Here is a 20,527-nt window from a genome sequence, read left to right as displayed (position 1 = left end):
TGAGAAGCCGCGAGCCCTCCACGGCCAAGCCCACTGGCTCCCTGTCCTGTCGTCACTTGCTGGAAGCTTCCCTTGGCATCTCAGAAACAACACCCCCAGCAACAGAGGGTCTTAGCCAAATAATCCCAATGCATGATGCTCTTAACCACGGGAACCAACATACCCCTCCTCTGGCTGTGGCTTGGCCAAAGCCCCCCACACTATTTGGTGTTTCTCTGTTGATGGGTCTGTCTCCTCACCAGACCATGACCTCCTGGAACAAAGGGACGGTGCCCAGTGCATCTTGGTGGCCCAGTGACAATTTAGACAATGTGCCATGTATTGATACCACCACACCCTGTGTGTGCTACTCCAACCTAGAAGGGCATCCCTCTTCTTTGCCTCGTGCTATGGTCTGTATGTGTCCCCCCTCCCAATTTATGTTGAAATCTAAGCCCTGGTGTGAGAGTGTCTTTTGAGAGGTGACTTGGTCATGGAGGTGAAGCCTTCTTGAACGGGATTAGTGCCCTAATAAAAGTTAATAATAACTTTTATTATTTATAAATAATAAAATGAATGCCCTAATAAATGAGGCCCCAGAGTGCCTCACTCCTTCCACCACGTGAGAATGCAGCTAGAAATGGGCAGCCTACAGCACAGAAGACGGCCTCCTCCTGGCACCCTGATCTTGAATCTCCAGCCTCCAAAACTGGGAGAAAGTCATTTCTACTGTTTATAAGCCACCCACCTTGTGGTATTTTGTTACAGCAGCCTAAATAGACTAATACATTGGGTAAGCATCTGCTCATCCTCCCCCAAGAACTTGCTGGTTATCCACAGAATCCACCCTCACTCCTTCCATGAGTGGCTACCCAACCAGAGACCCCAGATTCCACCTTTCCTGCAGGTCATGCTGATTTCTCAAGCACAGAACCCAAGAGGAAGTGGGGTATGCAGCTCCCTTCCTATGAGCTGATGTCTGAGACCTCTCTCCATCAAGTAGGGACGGTGCCCTAGAGCAGACAGTCTTCACAATTGTTGTTCCATGGGCCCTTCTGAAATCTGGGGAAGACTATAGACCCCTCTCTCAGAATGTTAACGATGCATAAAATCATAAGGGAAACCAACCATACTGAAATACAATTATTAAAATATTGAGTAAAAATATCTGCAATATACTAACAGATGTTCTTCTTTACTAACATCTTAAATAAGACCTAGAGGCAGATCTAGTAGCCACCATAACTCGAAAGTAGTGACAAGCACAACATTATTCTGAAATATCTACAACAACTTAAATGTGATATGAAAATACCCATGATTTCTGCTGGTGACAAAGCCCCAAGTGCCTTATTGCCAAAGCTTGTGATGGGAGGAAACGTTATGTTTCATATACAGGTTAATACAAATAAAGACGTAATATATTCCCTATTAAAATTCACATGCCCTCCTGAATTGTAACCATGGAATCTCCAGGGGTCTGTGAAATCCCCCAGTTGAAAACCCCTGCCCTGGGAGACGGTGGGGCAAGATGTGAGGACTCTGAGTCCCTGAATTGCCTTGTGGACAGAGAATGTTATCCCTCACATGAGGAAGAAATAAACTCTTATATGCTTTAAACCACTGCATATCTGTTCTCTTTATCCTGATAATATAAATACCCAGATGTTGCCCTGTCATCCCTGGGCACAATCATTTCTCTCCCCGCTGGAGCACCAGGGAACTCGTGTTCTCCCCTGGGAAAACCAACCCCCCCACCCCCTCACCCCCATCACCGCGCACAGCCTTTTTCAGCAACTGCCAACCTCCCACACTCAACTAGGAGCTCCCCAGGGCAAGAACAGGGCCTGGTCACTGGAACACCTGTAGCACCTTGCATGGGCCGGCTCAGGGGTGTAGTGAAGGTTATCACCTATGGGAACACGCGGTTCTAAGCACTCTGCATACCTTCCCTTACATCATGCTCCTGGTGAGCTGACTCGGGGGTGGGAGTAGGGCTCCAGTATTATCACTAAGGCTGGTAAGGACACACAGGCTCCAAGAGGTTAAATGAGTTTCTCAGGGTGCTGAGGCTAGTAAGAGGAGCAGGCCTGAGCCCACGAGTGGGACCCGGAGCCAGAGCACTGAGCCACTACTCTCTGGACAACAGACAGCAGCGCCCGAGGTGGCCTACCTTGATAAGGATCTTCTCCCGCAACTGGCTGGGTGAGGGCAGCTGGTCAGCACTGGCCTCCGTGGGCTTCATCAGAAGCAGGTCCCCAAACACCTCCTTGAAGGTCTTGGCCATGTGGCGCTGCTGCTCCACGCTGCAGTGTTCCTCGATGGACAGGATCACTGGGAAGCTGCGGGCAGCAGAGGCCGGGCAGCTCGGCGAGGGTGCAGGCACCCATGGTATCTGCCCGAGCGACCCCGGAGATGGTGGGACACCAGGAGCTGCTCAGGCCACACCCACCATGTCTGTCTTCCCTGACTGAACAGACCTCATCCCGGGGGGCCCAGGTGGGAGCCCCAGGTCTCAGAACAGTTCCCACCTGATTTAGGCTTCCCCATCCCCCAGAGTAGGGATTTTCTCAATACTTTTCTTTCCATCCTCAAACTCCTGGGCTCAAGCGATCCCTCTGCCTCAGCCTCCTGAGTACTTGGGACGACAGGCACCTGCCACAACACTCAGCTAAGTCTTCTATTTTTTAGTAGACATGGGGTCTCACTCTTGCTCAGGCTGGTCTCAAACTCCTAAGCTCAAGAGATCCACCTGCCTCAGCCTCCCAGAGTGTGAGGATCACAGGATTACAGGCACGAGCCACCGCACGCAGCCAACGTATCTTTAACTTACAAAAACAAAATGGCCCTCATTGTTTTTTAATTTCAAACCTACAGAAAAGATGAAAAGACAGGGCAATGAGCAGCCGTGTGTGTTTCACCTAGAGTCACCACTGTTAACATTTGTCCACATGTTCATCCACCTATTTTAATATATTTATTTCTTATAAAGTGTACTGGTTTTACATATTCATATGATTTATATATAATTTGTATATGTATACACATGCATACATGTCCTATTTTTTGTGTACACATATGTATTTACTTGTGCTGTGTGTCCTTACATATCACTGGTATGTGTGGATGTACAGTCAACTCATTATCTGAGTTAAGGGTCCATGAAGTTACCACCAACCCTGATTAGCCAATACGTGAGCCATTGCTCCTAAGGGGACATTCGGGGTTAGGGTCTTCTGAGCCTTTGGTCACAACACTGTCTTCAATCAATGAATACATGCCCTTGTCTTGTAAGTGTTTCTGTTCAGAGACACCTTATGCAAGCTCTGGATTCATTGATTCATTCCCACCGAGCTCTCAGCAGCAGCACTGGAACTCGTGCCTGAGCAAAGCATCTCTAACTCATGTCCTCTCCACAAGGCACGTCACAGCCTTCTGTGCCCAACGGCACTCGAAGACGCTTCAGCACAGCGCCTGGGGCCATTTTAAACAGCAAAACCACCAACAAAAAGTACAAAAATATGAAAAACATGGCGCTAAGCAGATGGCGAAAAGGATATTTGTTTATGCTATGAAACTGAAACAAGAAGGCAGGAAATCGCTCTGTTGGGCCTCAGAAGGCCACTGAGAGCATGTGCAGTGACTCTGACTTACGCACGACCACAAGGGACCTCAAAAGTGCTCTAAGGTTTGGTTTGGGGGTTACTAATATATTTTAGGGTACAGATGACTCCATCACTACAGAATCCACCAGTAAAGATCAACTATGCTTATATATCATTTGAACATACGTGTCTTTATGTTTACATGGCGTCTGTATGTGTGTCTATGAACCATCTCATACGAAAGACAGACCCCTCCACATGCACCTGCCAAGAGCAAGGATATTCTCCTCCATGATCAGACCATCATCATCATTAAACTTTGGAAAATTATCATTCATATCATCGAATATATAAAGTCCAAATTCCAATTTTCCCAATTATCAAAGAAATGGAGGGTATAGCTTTTCTCCATCTACAATCCTTCGGAAGCAAAATTATTCTAAAGGCAGCTGTGTCAGCTCATCTAACAGGAAACCACCTCATTTCATATGAAGTCAACCATGGCCCCACCTCTCCTGGCCAAGCCTGGACCTACGTCAGTCCCCTGCCCCGCTCTACACACCCTTAGTACAACCCAACAGCTAAAATGCTTTCGAAACAAAAAGATATCTAGCAAGTTTGGCTCCAAAGGTTAATTGGCAGCAAAATCTGGACCAAATGGATATTCCTCAGAATCATTTTTGTAAAACCCTCTCAGTATGAATATTTATACATTTTATTGCATGAAAAATTAATGTTTAATTGCAGGGTTCCAGCCCTACGGTTGTCAGTTGACTTTAGGGCTATTTTAACCAGAAGAAATTCCTCTAGCTGTGAATGAGACCATGTTCTATGAAGGAGTATCATTCCTCAACCACAGCAACTGTATGCTGGAAAACAAAGCAAACTCTCCAAGCAGCCTGTGCAGCCACTACATGGCCTCTGGTGACACAGGATCCCCCAGTGCTTCACTGCCTGGTGGAGGTTGGTACCAAAAACGGCTAAGGCAGGCCAGGCAAGGGGGGCCTATAATCCCAGCATTCTTGGAGGCTGAGGCAGGTGGACTGCTGAGCTCAGGAGTTTGAGACCAGCTTGAGCAAGAGCGAGATCCCATCTCTAACAAATACCCAGGTGTAGTAGTGGCTGCCTGTAGTCCAGCTACTCAGGAGGTTGAGGCAAGAGGATCACTTGACCCCAAGAGTTTGAGGTAGGTTGCTGTCAGCTATGATGTTATAGCGCTCTACCCAGAGTGACAGAGTGAGACTTCATCCCAAAAACGGGGTAGGGGGTTAAGGCTACACGGGAGAGAACACTGCAATGGAGAAATCAACTTGTTTGCCTAAAGGTTTCCTCCCAAGGAGGAAAAGAGACATCCATAATGTCATCGCCTTAGAGTGACACCTCCAGCCAGCTCCAAGGACATCTATAGTAAATGCAATAACAACAGCCGATCATATTTACTGAATATTTACTGTACGCTGGGCGTGACGCTCAGCCCTTGATGTATGCCATCTCTTTAATCAGTACCACAGCCCTGTGAGGTGTATACAATGATCGCCTCCATTTTCTAAGATGCAGGAACCAAAGTGCAGAACAGTAAGTGCGTCACCCAAGCTGGTGCATAACAGAGCTGGGGTCACACTCAGAGATTCCTGAACCCGTGCCTGTAAGTGCTCTTCCACTCCAGAATGATGAAAAGACCACTATCATTCCACTGAGGCTGCAGAAGGCCTTGTGCCAGCTCTCAGGAGTCACAAGGAGCCTAGACCTGGAGGCAGCAATCCATGGCCTCACACCACATCTGGCCAGCCATCTATGTCCATCATTCAAGTTCCACTGAAACACAGCATTGCAAATTTGCTTACAACTTGCCTATGGCTGCTTTTGTGTTACAGCGACAGGGATGAGCCATTGCAACAGAGACTGTAGAGCCAACAGAGCCAACAGAGCCCAAGGTATTTCTACCTTGCCCTTTACAAAAACATTGTGTTGACCTCTGGCCTAGACTGAGGTCTGCTGGTGGCATAGAAAAAGAGTTAGACCTGGGGTCAGAAGTCCTAGAAACCAACCTAAACATTGATACTCACTGCTTGATTGCTCTGTGCCTCAGTTTACTCATCTGTTAAATGGAAACAACCGTGCCCACTTTGTGACAATGACTCAGGATGATCACATGTACAGAGAGCCTAGCACAGAGCCTGGCCCCAGGGAGTGTCAAGAAATGTGAATGCCCCAGCACCACCACCACCAGGGGATGCTTTGAATTCCACCTGAAGAAATAGGCCTGGGGGATTGGGAAGAAGAGGAAATTAGGATAGGAAGGGAATTTTAACTTTCTCTCCTGACAGGTTCTGAAAGTAGGGCCGGGCTGGAATGAGGCGGAAGACAGGGCAGAGGGCACTGTGTAGACTCCTTCAGACTCCACAGCCAGGGAGAGGTGCCTTCTGGGCCTGTAGGGGACGCCACCCAGCTGAGGACTTATTGGCTGTGACTCAGGCCAAGATGGGTGCTGGGGTCCTCTGTGACAGGGGCAGGAGGTTGTGTGTGTGCATATGTGTCTGTCCATCCAACTCTTGCTGCCTTCCCCTTCAATCATCTGGAAACCAGCCACTGACCTTGAGGTTACAAAGGCATGGTCTTTGATGGCCTGCACGACATCATCAAACTTGATCTTGGTGGTCCTTGTCCAGCCATGGTAGATGATAGGCTTCCCATCAGGCCCGTCCCAGCAGTCCACTAGGAAGAGAAACATATCAGCCTCAACAGCACGTGTGGCCACAGATGGCAGACAGGGTGCTCAGCCAGAAGCCATCACTCTCAGCCCCCACACCAGTTCAAGTACCAGGACAGAGGCTCAGACCCCGTAAGTTCACTCAGGACCACCAGCATGAAGACACAGGTTCACCAGCATGAAGTGAACCTATGTAGGTTCACCTGTGCACATGGGGTTAACTAGTGACCTTCTGTAATGAAATGGATTTGTCCAAGAGAAGCCAATCTCAATGCTTTTTTTTTTTTTTTTCAAGAAGATATTTATAATGTGCTTTATTTCCTGATTTCTCCTATTTAAACCCTAACTTGCCTTTTCTGCCAGTGGAAATAATACAGAGCAATGAGAAATTTGTCAAGGTAAAATATTTAAACAGAAATAGATCATGCAGAAGGTAAACACCCCCATCTTTTCCCAACAGAGAGAGAACAACACTTGGAGTTTACTCTCTCACATCTGCTTTGGGAGGTGGGGTGGGGGGCAGAAACTAGGGTTGTAGAGTCACGGCTACTAAACCCTGACACCCTCATGAGTGGTTTTGACAACAGGAGAGCCAGAATCAGCAGTTTATGACTTTTCTCAACCACATATGCCTTGAGCCTTTGTGTGTGTGTGGGGGGGGGGGGGGGGGTAGGGAGGGCGTGGAGAGAGAGACCAAGAGGGAAAGATCCAAAGAGGGGACAAGAAGGAAGAAAGAAAACAGGCCCCTCTGCCAGGCCACAGGGGGCCGCTGACCACTCTCTCTGGTTGCTCAGACACTGCAGTACATGTGACATGGGGAGTCTGCCACACCTCCCTCTAATACCAGCCCAGGAGGACACCGTGGGAGGAGGAGGAGAACAAAGCTTTGCCGCTAGCCTCCCAGCCTCTTGTCAAAAAGCACACTTTCTGGATGCCCGAAGTGCCTGGCCCAGGGTCACTGGCTCCCATCTGCTCAGGCCCCAGACGCCACTCCTCATCTTGAGGACCATTTTCTTCTGGAGAAATATCCTTGGTCACAACAATTACTGCAGATGCTATGGGGACCCAGGCCTTCCTCGGTGTGTCTCACCTGTCCCATCATTCAAACTTTCAAGACAAAAAAGCATCAGCCAAGACACAGAAAGACAAATCCCACAAGTTCTCCCTTGTAGGTGGCATCTAAAAAAGGTGACATCACAGAAGCAGCGAAGAGAACAGTGATTACCAGAGACAGACGGGGAGGGGTGGGATGGGCCAGGATCAAAGTTACATCCAGGCAGGAGGAAGGAGCTCTGGTGTCCCGTTGCACAGGAGAGGGACAGAGTCCACAAGAAGGTACGAATGTCTCAGAGCAGACAGAAAATTTGTGTGTGGCCCCCACAGAGAAGCAAGACAGCTTGGAGGTGATGGATATGCTAATTACACATGTATAGAAACCCCATAAATATGTAAATAATAGTGCCCATTAAAATTTTCTAGGTGTGTACAAGAAAGCATGGAGTCGCCACACAGCTCACCCCACCAGGAGGACGCTACTCACACTCGATGCAGCGACAGCCCATGCGCAGACAGCGGACGTACGCCTCCGTGGACGACTCGCTCCGCAGCTGGTCCCCCGTCAGGTAGCTGGAGGAGAGGGGCAGCAGCTGGGCAGGGGAGGAGGGACTGCCCCTCAGGGTGTCCTTGAGGGGACTGCTCAGCCTGAGCCCCCAAGTCTGTGGCCCTGGCGTGGACACAATCACGTGGCCACACTGGTCCCGGGCACTGGGCTCAGGCCCCTATCGCAGGATATGGACGTCACCACCTTGGCAGAACAAGCACAGGGTGGAGACGGGATGCTCTTCTCAAGGAGAAGTGGGTCAAAGGGCCTCAGGAGTGAGAAGGACCTGGGGTGAACTGGCCGGTGTCCGGGGTCACCACCAAGGCCCTTGTCCAGGCAGAGATGCTGGCTCCTCCATCAAGGACCAAGGCAGGCATGGAAGAGGTGCTCAGTAACACCTGGTAGAATGTGCTATACTGTGAACCCTGGCCACCAAAACTGCCCCATTTTTACGCTCATTGGTCCTCACCACAGTCCTACCCTCTTTTTGGTTAAGAGTTTATGTTCCTCAGCTGTCTTCTAGGTTGGGTATAATTCACCATTCTAAGACACAGCCTCTTTATTTTTTTAATTTCCTATTAATGGGAGAACACAAACAATTAGGCTACAATGTCTGCATTTGTTAGGCAGGGTCCCTATTGGAGTTGTGTCTAAGACACAAACTCTTTAAAACAGTGGGCGTGGTGGGGAAGAGAGAACCATGGGGTTAGTTTGCCCCCCCAAAATCCCTGGCAGATAACATCTTAAAAGGCCTTTTCTCAGAGCACCCCCGGGATGATACTGGGGAAAGAACCAACCCAAAGTTCTCCAGGTGCCATGATCCAAGTAGTTCGCCCTTTCACTCTTTAAGGAAGACTCAATACTGGAGCTTCAATGCAACATTTTTTCTCCTTACCAATTTACTGCCTTTTTACTATCATGGTAATCACCCAAAGGGGTCAATTTGAACACATCACTCTCTGGTTAAAATTCATCAGCAGAAGGGCACAGTGGCTCACACCTGTCTTCCCAGCACTCTGGGAGGCTAAGGCAGGAGGGCTGCTTGATGGCAGGGTTTGAGACTAGCCCGGGCAACAGGCTAGTTGTAGAGATATACATCTCTACAAATAAATTCAAAATAAAAATAAATTAGACAGGTATGGTGGTGCATGCCTGTAGTCCCAGCTACCTGGAAGGCTGAGGCAGGAGGATTGATTGCTTGAGCCCAGGAGATTGGGGCTACAGTGAGCTATGATCACACCACTGTACTCCAGCCTGGGTGACAGAGTGAGACCCTGCCAAAAAAAAAAAAAAAAAGCTACTGTGACTTCTCAGACCCTGCTCAAGCTGACCCCATGGGCCTCCTCTCCTGGGTTCTACACTCCATTCTTAACGGACTCCTCTCCACTTCTCCTGCCCCAGGGCCTTTGCACATGCTGCTGCTCTGTCTGAAACACTTCTCACCTCACCACCTGTTCTCCCATCAGTGACTCCTGTTCATAGTTAACATTTGATGGAGGCCTGGATCGTGAGGATGGGGCTCCTGTCTGCTTACTGCTGTGTCCCCAGCAGCCACCAAGCACAGGGCCTGGCACAAAGCAGACGCTCTGTAAGTGTCAGTTCAATGACTCATTGAATTACTTTGCTGTGGCCACTATGAGATGCTTAAATTGTGAAAAAATAAAGGTTCTCTGACAAGCTTTATAGGGCTACACAGAACAAGTACTTTCATTGCAATGCCAACCGGGCAAGGAAAGTTCATTCCAGCACCTCTTCCAGAAGCTTTTGTGTATTCTAGTCTGAGGGATGCGGCCCTGTGCTCTCGGCCGGTTCACACACGTCTTATCAGAGCAGCGCATCAGCACAGCCACCCAGCACCTTACAGGCTTCTGGTGAGACTCACGTGTTGTGTGACGAGGAAATCCAGTAATGGGACAAGGGGTTGTTCATGTCCTGCATGTCCACCACGTCGTACTTCTCATCCCAGATGCTGTTTTCTCGTGAGAACAGGTAGGTGAGGAACTAGAACAGTCAAACACAAAGAGGGGATTATCGCGCTGATGGGTGGGATGGTGTTTGGTTGTTTCCAATCTGCGCCCACACGGGAAAGAGTATCTCTGAGATGCAAAGTCAACAGATGGTCTCCAGACCTCAGTGACCCACGTTTTCAATGCAGGAGGCTCAGACTGCAACGGGCTACAAGGATGCACGTGTCTCACAGACCTAGACGGTATTTTCCTGTTTAAATATTTGCTACCAAAAGAGTTTTTACGCTTACCATATACACAATTTAGGGCATAACAGTAGCATGAACATTTATGAACCTGCTACCCAACTTAAAAAACAGAACATTATCAGTATTAAGATGCTGAAAAGGCAGGAAATGTCATACCCCAACTCCCAGCACCTTAAACAAAAGAAAAATCAAGATGCTTGAGGGACCTGAGGCTGTGTTCTGCTGCCTGGGAGCAAACTCACATGGGCAGGTGCTTCCCGGTTCCCTCAGTCCCACCTCTCCCATGCAAGGTCACATTCAACCATTCCAGCTACTGGCAGACACCCAGCGTCTTCGGATTGCATTTCTGGGCTTATTCTGAATGGTTTGACTCTCCCTGGTGACCGACGCCCTCTAGTGATGAAATCAATAAACCCACCCAGGCAACACAGTCAATAAGAAAAATCAAAGCCTGGAGTAGACTGAAACCAGGGATGGGGAAAAATACTCCCAACTAACACAGATAGTCAGAAGTCTCTATAACAGCAAAGCCCTCCAAGGGCAGAGGAATAGAAAATAAACCTTGGAAGACACAGGTATGAATCAAAAGCTCAGCACTCCTCCACAAGGCTCCAGCCCCTCACCTCGTCCACGAACAGGAAAGGCTCGGCGGTTTCCCGCATGGTGTCATCAATGAACTTCGTCATCCGCTCACGGACTCTGTTCAGATCCTGAGCCCAAAGTTCCTTAAAATGACAAAGAGAACTAAAAGTCACCAAAAAGAAAACTGACAAAACTCTTCCTCTCAGGGTCCACCCAGTTGCCATCAAAGACTAAAACATCACCTAACATTGAATTCATTTGTAGTCAAGGGCCACGTGCTGAGACCTCATTCTGGGCACGGCCCCCTGCAGAGGCTAGGCAAGTGTGTTCTGCGTATGATGAGAGAGTGAGTACTTTAGGTTCTGTTGCAACCACTCAAAACACTGCTGTTATAGGGCACAAACGGCCACAGATGATAGCAGGCAAACAGGCGTGACCACATTCCAATAAAACTCTTGTTTACAAACACAAGTGGTGGGCCAAATTTGCCCTATGGGCCACAGTTTGCCACCCCCTGCCCTAGGCTAGTTGGTCACATCTGTTAGCATGAAGCAGCCAGTGGGCACAGTGGTCGTATCAGCCTGCCAGGGTTACTCACCTGCCTCGGCCTCTCATTCCGCCTGGGTGATCTTGACCCACTTGCTTACCCTCTTCTTTGCCTCCCTATCCATGAAATGGGAATAATAGTATCTACTACACAGGGCTTCTGGGAGGGGCTGTGTGAAATGAGGTTGTGTGCAGCACCTAGGACGCAGAAAGTGCTCAAATCATGGCAGCTTGTGCAAACGATCCTCCTCTGATCACGTTTAGTCTGTGCAACATCTCTATAAGTCATATATTGTCATTGTTTTAGGGGCAAGGACACAGATGCTCAGGAATGTCACAACAATTACACTCATAAGCTGCAGTGTCAGAGTTCCCAATAAATAAACTTTGGAAGACTGACATGGAATCTAATCTGATGCCCGCTTTTCAAGGGGACAGCCAAGCTATGCTTCCCAGACTCTGGTGTCTGAAATATTTGCCACCAGTTCTAAACAGCTTCTTCACAGTCCTAGAAATTTCAGAATCCCTTAAGAAAAGAGAAACTGTAAAATAAAATAACTTTATTCTTTTCTTCTCTGAGCCCTCAAGTCCCAAACATTGAGGGGATGCAACATACATTCAACTTTGACTAATGCTATCTGGGTTTCTAATACTCTAAAACCTCCATCTTCATGAAGAATACAAGCAAATGTGCTCCCAGATGGATGTGGGGTTGGATGGGCAGGGTCAGGTGAACATGTCTGAAAGAATAAAAAGCCTCAGGAGCAGATACAGAAGAGGTGGTGAAGAAGTGACCTCACCAGCACACAGGTGCGAGACAACAGGGAGTGAGCCGCTAACTCTTGTAAATCTCCTGGACCCACAAAAGAAAACAGCCAGGTGGCTGGAGAACAGCAAGTTCATTTGAATACCGAGGCAGCAAAATCTCTGAATACTTAACATAAAACCCAAATTGTAGGATATTCAATGAAGACGGCTTGCCTGGCCCAGATACCCCACAAAGGCTAGAAGCTTCTGCTTTCCTTCCCCCTACAGAGCTTTTACATTTATTCAAAGCCATGGGGACTCAGCAAACACAACCCAGAACTGGACTGGCCATGAAGAAATCTCCTGCCCGAAGGAGATTAAAATGCCAGTATTCTAGGGATTAAAAAAGGGCATCTATTTGGACCCAATCCTGAGCCTCACACTGAACCCCGGCATATCCAGTTCTAAGGGCTTACATTTAACCCCTTTCAGCTTCCCTCATACATCCATCCCATCCCAGGGCTGTGGTGTCGTATTTAATCAATCCTGTAATGGGAATTTAGATTAATTCCAAGTTTTCATTCCTATTAAAAATGCTATCATTACTTCCTTAGGATAAGTGCCTAGGAGGCCAACTATTTAATTAAGGTATAAACCATTTTTTTAAGTTTTCTTTTAATTTCATATAGGTAATGTGCTGTGTAGAAAAGTTGCAGCAATTTGCACACCAAGTACTAGGGTGATTATTCCCTACGAGCACCCACTACCCCAAAGCAAATGTCACACAGGTGCTCCCGGGCTGCTTGAGTCCTAACTGTCCAGATGCAGAGAGAGCTTCTGCACCTCTCTCCTGCTCCCCCAAACCTGACCTCCAAGGGCTGCTCAGCAAAGGGGCCAGCTTGAGAGGAGCGGGGATTCTCCCTGTAATAAACTCCATCACCACTAGGTGGAGCTAAATCTATCCTCCCAAGTCAGCCTGCCAGGTGGTGAATTCTGGGAGGTAAGACTACCTGTCCCCAAGAATTCAACCAATTTAACTTTATTCACTTCCTACAAAACTAAATAATGCAGTGCAAAGAAAATCATGACACACACAAACAAAGCACATGCACCTCTCTCTACTTCACACTGCTGCCAACACAGTACCTAGTATGTAATTGTCATGTATCACCTTCGTTTTACCTCCCCCTTGCCCAGTCTCAGGCAGGGCAAATAAGCCTTCTTGTGGTCACTTTCATTCAACTGAGCTGGGATGTCTGTAATACACATCAACGTCCTTCTTTCCATTCATCAATGTACCAGGGCAGCTACCACCTCTGCCTGGGCCCTCCACCTGCTGGCCTCCTGCAAAATCTACTCATTAGTTTCTCTAAAATCAATACAATCTGAAGATAGGCTGGGCATTGGATGGCATTAAGAAATTTCCCTTAATTGTATAAGGCATAATAGGTGGATCACAACCGTGGTTTTGTTGGGGGTGGTTTTGTTTTTGATTTTTTTTTTTTTTTTACATGAGTTCTCATCTGTCAGAGAGACATGTAGAAGTATTTACAAACAGAATGATACAAAGTCTCTGGGGTTGGCTTTAAAATTCTCCAGCAAAGAAATGAAGAAGTGGGGAGGGGAGGGAAACACGTGTATGTAAGAAGACAGCAGCAGGTGAAATAAAATTGGCAAAATATTCATAATGTTTAATCTGAGTGACGGGTACAGGGCAGTTCACAAAACCAGTCTACTTCTGCACATGTTTGAAATATTCTGCAACACAATTTTTTTTTTTTTTTTTTGTAGTTTTTGGCCGGGACTGGGTTTGAATCCACCCCCTCTGGCATATGGGACCAGAGCCCTACTTCTTTGAGCCACAGGCACCGCCCAGCAACACAAAATTTTTTAAAAAGTAAACCAACTTAATTTTGCCACAAATGTAAAACTGCTCTAATACATAGTCTTTTAAAAATAAATGGAAAAAGTAAATAAGACTCAAATGATATAAAAGTTCTAAATATGTACATATTCACATATATCTGAACTGATACATACACATACAAAAATCTACACAATCATCTCTGAACCCCACGATTCTGAGAGGTAAGGGGCTCTCCTCCTCATTTAAAGGAGGGGGGAACTAGGTCACAGAAAGGTGAAGCTACCTGTCCCAGGCTGTGCAGCCAGGAGGGGACTTCAGGTCAACCTCACGTTTACACTATAGGCACTTGGGTTGCACACTTGGGGAGGGTGGCGGGGGGGCTGCCCTGTGTGTTATAGGATGGTTAGCAGCATCCCTGGCCTCTACCACCAGAGGCCAGTAGCATCCTCCCGCTGTTACAACCCCAAATCAATAAAGTCTCCAGATATCCTCTGAGGGACAAAACTCCTCTGACTCTAAGCAGCTAAGTCAGAGCCCGTGTTAAACACCATCCAGGGAGACACCCCATGTGTCACTTGTTTATGGAAACCTGTGCTATTTTACCCCACCCCCCAGGAGACCTACAGGCTCAGGCTGGTCACATCTTCCCATCACTTTGGGATGGCTTCCCAGGAGGTGACAGCATCCCCATCCTCAGGCCCTCACCTCCCTGTCCTGTCCCAGAATATTCCCATTCTTCTGCTGCCTCAATGTGTGCCTTGGAAAGAGGCCAATACAAGGCTGCTCCCGCTGCTGAGTTTAAGTGGCACTGGACGACAATCGTTCCATGGAAATAGGCCGACAGGTGAACCCAGTTAGCCAGGAGGTGATGCGGTCCCAGGCAGCATCCCACCAGCTCCCCAGCCACCCCCAGGCCTCGCTGCTCTCTCACCTGCTGTTCATGTAGGAGAAACCTCTGGAAGTCATGCAGGTAGACAGCGGAGGCATCCGGCCGGTCCGTGTTCCTGTCCTCAGAGAAAGGGAGGGTGGTTAGAGACACATACACTCAATAGAGGAGCCAAGAGGTGACACCACACAGAGGTCCCACTGAGTCCCTCTGCCTGGCCAGGTGCCAAGCTGGCCAACAGGAAGATATGGGCGAACGAGACAACCTCTCTGACCTACAGGATGCAAAGAGAGGCCCCAACGCCAAGACCCTGGAGGGTGGCCCTGGAACCTGGTCGCAGAGCACCCTGTGCAGCGTATCTGGGGAACAGTGGAGATAACAGTGCAACTAGCAGGGCAGGGGCACCGTGCAACAGCCGGGAGGGCCCCAGACCCAGAGCGTCAGAGAGGCTTTCTGGGGGAAGGAGCATCCGATTGACTTCCAGAGGATGGGAGGGCACAAGGGCTCTGAGGCAGGAGCAGGGAACCAGGTGAAGCCCTCCCCATACTCTACACGGACAGAGGAAGCTAGCTGGAGCACGCAGGCACCACCAGCCACCATTGAGGAAGCAGAGACCTGTCATCAGGAGAAGCTTCCACAGGAAAGGAGGGAAACGTCACTGGAATAAAGTCAAGGCTCCGCCTGGCAGACAGCCTCAGAGAGGAGGTTTGCAGCCGCCAAAGAACCAGGACCCCACACTGGGCTGGCATGAGCCACCCGTTCCACAGGAAGTGACTTTGGCAGAACAGAGCTTTCCAGGGACATGGGCTCGTTTCCCTGAGTGCTTGCAGATGAGCAGGGAAAGGGATCTTCCAAAAATATTATAGAAGACAAAAACATGCCCAGGCTTTCTCCCTTTAATAAACGCTCCGGGATCTGAAGCCTGTCGTCTTTAATGATTAGTATACTTCCTACCTTCTTCCCTGTCAACCTCGTGATTGAACGCTGAGCTTTTCATTAAAATGCTATGTAAAAATTCGATGTATTCTGTGTGTGCTTTGGAGTCTTTGGATTTCTAGTTTGGAAAATGCCAGAGGGGACAGTTCTCATCAATGAAGGCTGGGTCCAAGCGCTAGTTCCAGGGCCACTAGCACTGTGACCAGCATCTCTCAGGTAGGCTTGGGACACACAGAACACCTCATAAACCCCCCACCTGGGGAAACATGAAGTGTTAGAAAGGTCCTGACAAGTCCTGCACCACTGACTTTTTAGTGATCATGTTACTACTTAGGAGGCCACAGGTGTGCCAAATGTCATGGAAAGCATTGTATATGCTTCAACTCATTTTTCTTCAGTTAACTCTGTGTAATCAGGAACTCCCCAGACTCACTTGATCATTAACATTACTTTAATTTTTGTAAAATGTATCAACCTGTCCAATCTATGAGGCACAGTCTGGAAAAGAAGGCCGTGAGAAATATGGACTTCTCTATGGAAGCTTCTGGGCCTCCTCCAACACCCCACAAATCCTACTGCTGCTGTCCATTGCTATAGCAGGTATGGGATGGCCAACCTCCCAACACAGGGGACATCAGAGTCTGCACAGAGACACCCCTCCTGGTGGCCATCTGGGCATGAGGGCTCCCATGTCCAGCGTGGCCACCCTGAACAACAGCACACAGAGGTGCCTCACCCCAGGATGAACACGGAGGAATCCTTTTTGAATTCATCAAGAATCTGAAATGGAAAACACACACAGAATGAGAACATCAGACAAGTCACTTAATGCAAATGAAGAGTTTTGTTGTTGTTAGAAAGTTATCACTGTAATCTGTGTAAATAGTCAAATATCACAGAAACTTAAGAAGCTAAAGACAGAAGTCTTCCTTACTCCTTCCCTAGTCCTGTTCCTGAGAAGCAGTCGCTCTTCATAATTTGGTAGTTTTCCTTCTAGAATTTGTTTTACGAGTCTTCATTTAATTATACCTCGTATTGTGTCATGTGTATTACATGGTACATTTCTCAATTTTTTGCATTGTTTGGAGCTTTATATTACTCCTTAACCTCAGATAGCCTTGCCTCGCCACTTGAAAAACTACACTGTATTCCCTAATCTGTATGTCCTTTGATTTTTTTATTATATTCAGTACTATTTTTTTTTTAATGCCTGTGCGTGCACATGTGTGTCTTTGCCCACCTGCGCCAGCGTCTCCGCAGGGTGGACTCCTAGAAGAGAAAGTGCCTAGATGTGTGGGCTGGACACAGTTAAGAAATTCTGCCTACTCTCAATACAGTTGACATGGTCACCTTGGCTACACAGAGTACACATGCCTGCCCTCTGTCGGACAGAATAGCATCCTAAAATTTCTCAGCAAATTATCACAAAAAACTGTTATTTGCAACTACAAGAAGAAAGTCTGTCTCCTGTCCATCTCCCGAACCCTCTCCAGCACACACAGAATCAATGTTGATGGGAGGTGTGTAGTCTTCCACACGGTTTCCTTGCTTATACAGATACATACAAACATATAGAATAGGATAACTGTGCTTTAAGCTTTTCTTTTTTATTTTTTTAGTTTATTTTTATATTCTAAGCTTTTCAGCAAAAAATCAGACCTAGTTCCTTGTGTGAATCTGCCACTGGCTTTCCTCATGATACATCACAAGCATCCTCCCAGATCAACAGAAACAGAACTGATGCTTCTGGGCTGCAGGACGCCAAGTATTACGGACATACCACAATTTACCCAGCTATGCCCCTGCTCAGGAGGATGTCAATGGGTCCAAAGTATTTTGCCAGTACAAGTGATGCTGCCATCAACGATCCTAATAATACACTTTTGAGTCAAGAAATGCCACTATCAGGTCAAAATGCATGTGCACTTTAATTTTAAAATAGTCTATTATTTTAGTCAAAGATATTTCCTTATAGGCTCAGCACCTATAGCTCAGCAGCAAGGGCAACAACCAAATACACCAGAGCTGGTGGGTTCAAATCCAGCCTGGGCCCATCAAACAACAATGACAAGTACAACCAAAAAATAGCCAGGCATTGTGGAGGGTACCTGTATAGTCCCAGCTACTTGGGAGGCTGAGGCAAGAGAATCACTTAAGCCCAAGACATTGAGGTTGCTGTGAGCTGTGACGCCACAGCACTCTACTGAGGGTAACATAGTAAGACTGTCTCAAAAAAAACTTCCTTATAAAAAATATGAATAAAACTGTAAAAGGAAGAAACATATACATAATCCCTCAACCCAGAGAGGGATATGATTAATAATTTGCTAAATTTCCTTTCAGAATAAGCTAACCAGTAGAGTTCGTTGCAATTTTTTTATGTTAATGACTCAGACCAAATTCCAATCACAGTTTCACTCCTGTGGGACGTTTGCAAACACCATTCCCTACCCTTCTCCGGTTGCCACAGTTAAAGACTTCTGGCAATCTAATAGGTGAAAATGCAATGTTGCTGTCACCCCCATGCATACTTCCTTGACAAAAAGGAGACGTAGCCGTTCTCACGGGCTTCGTAGGAACATGCCAGACCTTGACATATGTAGAAAGTAGAAACATCATGTGATCAGGTGCTCAAGAATCATCTTACCAATTTTTGCTGTTCAAACATCAGGTTTTTATAGAAGAGATGGAACTGTTCGAAGCTGAGCTCGTCTCTGTGTGCACCTATTTCCTGTAAATATATAAAATGCAAAAAGTGACCCTATGATGTTGGAAGTCCACGGTAAGAATGACTCCGCCCCGTGTACAGAAATCAAATGGCTTTTCTACAACATTGGCTAAAAGCAAACACACATTCCTCAGAACCAAAACCAGCCACAAGTTTCCTAATTCACCTGCCTGGGAGAAAAGGGATCCCTGCCAAGTACAGCCCTCTCTTGAGCCGCCAAAGGGAAGAATGTTAGCCAGGTTTCCACACCCACTATGCATCACTCCTCCTCTTTCAGGCAGAAGATACTCCCTTTCAACTTCCAAATCCAGTCACATTTACGGGGCACAGACATATACATCACTTTCTAAAGCATAAAAATGATAAATCTGACCACGGCTATGAAGTCAGAGCTCTGTGTTAATCAACTGCTTTATGACTTCAGGCAGTGTCTCTGACCTTTCTGGATCCTCAGTTTCTTTATCTAAGATATGGGAAAGCCACCATTACACTCCCATGGCATTCCCAAAAAAACAAGGTAATGTCTACACAGTGTCTGGCTCACTAAATTCTCGATAGGAAAAATAAATTCAGTTATGTAGTTTAACAATGATAAATGCTTCTGCCATCTTTCTTCTCTTCTTAAATCCCTCCTTCCAATTTTTTTCCAATTTTTGGATTAACATGGAATGTTTGGGGAAGGTCAAAGGATGCTTTATAAGCAGTAAGTGAAGTCTTCCCGGAGCTCATCAGTACAAAAAATGAATGAGGAGGAATCCTGTGATGGTTGATGTGGACATTGAGTCTTCCTCATTGAGTCTTCCTCCTGGGCCCCTGGGGACAGAGCATTGTACATTTGCTAAGGAGAGTCAGTGTCATGTGTGGGCAAAGAGGAGTGCCCATGGGTAGTCCCATCCTCACACCACAAAGCCCCACGCGAGATGGGTTGCCGTGGAAAGAATGGCATCCCGTCTCTCGTGGGGCTTTACTGCTCAGCTCCACCAACATCTTGGTCACATGAGAACATGAATTACATGACAGCCGGAAGGACGGAAGGCTGGAGAAGAGAAGCCAACTCTCACAGCCACACCACCAGGGCTCACATAAAAAACGCCATGCCCCTGGCAACCCATGTATGAAATCTTTCACGTTGGTGGGGGGACGGTCAGGGCAACAGGGAATGCTGGACCGGCGGGAACAGATGCCAGTTTAGGTGTGGCGAGTCAGACAGCGTGGCAAACACAGTCCTTGCTGATAACATCCTCTGCGAGGATTGAGGACATGGTCCTCAGATACATACATGAGCCCCCTCAGATACATACATGAGCCCTCTGTCTGGGCTAACAGCACTCTAGGGGCAAAATACCATCTTGGGTACCATTCCACGGAGCTCAAAGGCACAGGCAGCTTCCTGCAGGAGGCGCTAAGTAGCCCTGAGTTCATAAAATTCCCAGACTGAGCTGCCAAACTTACCACGAACCTATCTTTGAGGGACTTGGCGCTGCTCACTTTGAAGTTGACCAGGGGCAAGATGGTCTTCAACTCTCGGAGGCTGATACTGCAAAAAAAGGGAAACCCCAGCTCTGTCACCCTCGAGAGTCCTCCACAGAGGAGGGTTTAGTCACCCCTATCCCCTCCTGGCCTCAGGCTTCCCCCTGTGGCAGAGCCTGGCCAATGGCTGTCCACTGAGCACTAACAAGAAACAAGGTTGGAGGTGGAGGTGACACTCCAAGAAGCAAGGAGGCTGGTCCCCACCCCCTTCAGAGACAGCCATGCAAGCAGGTCACATAGGAGATTCAGCATGGGCAGAACAGTGTCAGATGACCAGACAACCCTGGGTACAAAATGCCATGGGGATGACATAGGACCGTAGCCAGCATTGACACAAGGGGATCTCTGAGCATCAATGTGAAGAAATTCACTCACAATCAGCCTGAACAAGAGCAAGACCCTGTCTCTACTGAAAATAGAAAAACTAGCCAGATGTCGTGGCAGGCACCTGTAGTCCCAGCTACTCAGAAGGCTGAGGCAGGAGGATTGCTCAAGCCCAAGAGAATTTAAGGTTGCTGTGAGATATGATGCCACAGCACTCTATGCAGGGTGACAGAGTGGGACTCTGTCTCAGAAAAAAATAAGTAAAAGGTAAA

At 47.6% G+C, this 20,527-nt stretch overlaps 1 protein-coding gene across 7 annotated transcripts in view; it reads right to left on the bottom strand.

Moving 5' to 3' along the window:
• The window catches only part of PLCG2 (phospholipase C gamma 2), a 136,157-nt gene that overhangs the window by 48,512 nt on the left and 67,118 nt on the right, over positions 1–20,527 (bottom strand). For all 7 annotated transcript variants that reach the window (XM_053609390.1, XM_053609381.1, XM_053609410.1 and 4 more), the window contains 9 exons: positions 19,854–19,938; positions 18,321–18,404; positions 16,410–16,453; positions 14,783–14,855; positions 10,733–10,834; positions 9,777–9,895; positions 7,835–7,920; positions 6,179–6,299; positions 2,153–2,321 (listed from right to left, as the gene is read on the bottom strand). In XM_053609390.1, coding sequence (XP_053465365.1) covers positions 2,153–2,321; positions 6,179–6,299; positions 7,835–7,920; positions 9,777–9,895; positions 10,733–10,834; positions 14,783–14,855; positions 16,410–16,453; positions 18,321–18,404; positions 19,854–19,938 — 883 coding nt within the window. The remainder of the gene's footprint in view (positions 1–2,152; positions 2,322–6,178; positions 6,300–7,834; positions 7,921–9,776; positions 9,896–10,732; positions 10,835–14,782; positions 14,856–16,409; positions 16,454–18,320; positions 18,405–19,853; positions 19,939–20,527) is intronic.

Source organism: Nycticebus coucang, chromosome 2 (assembly GCF_027406575.1).
Source record: "Nycticebus coucang isolate mNycCou1 chromosome 2, mNycCou1.pri, whole genome shotgun sequence".
Lineage (NCBI taxonomy): Eukaryota > Metazoa > Chordata > Mammalia > Primates > Lorisidae > Nycticebus > Nycticebus coucang.
Note: the sequence above shows the minus strand (reverse complement) of the source record. Positions and strands in the feature narration are given on the sequence as shown.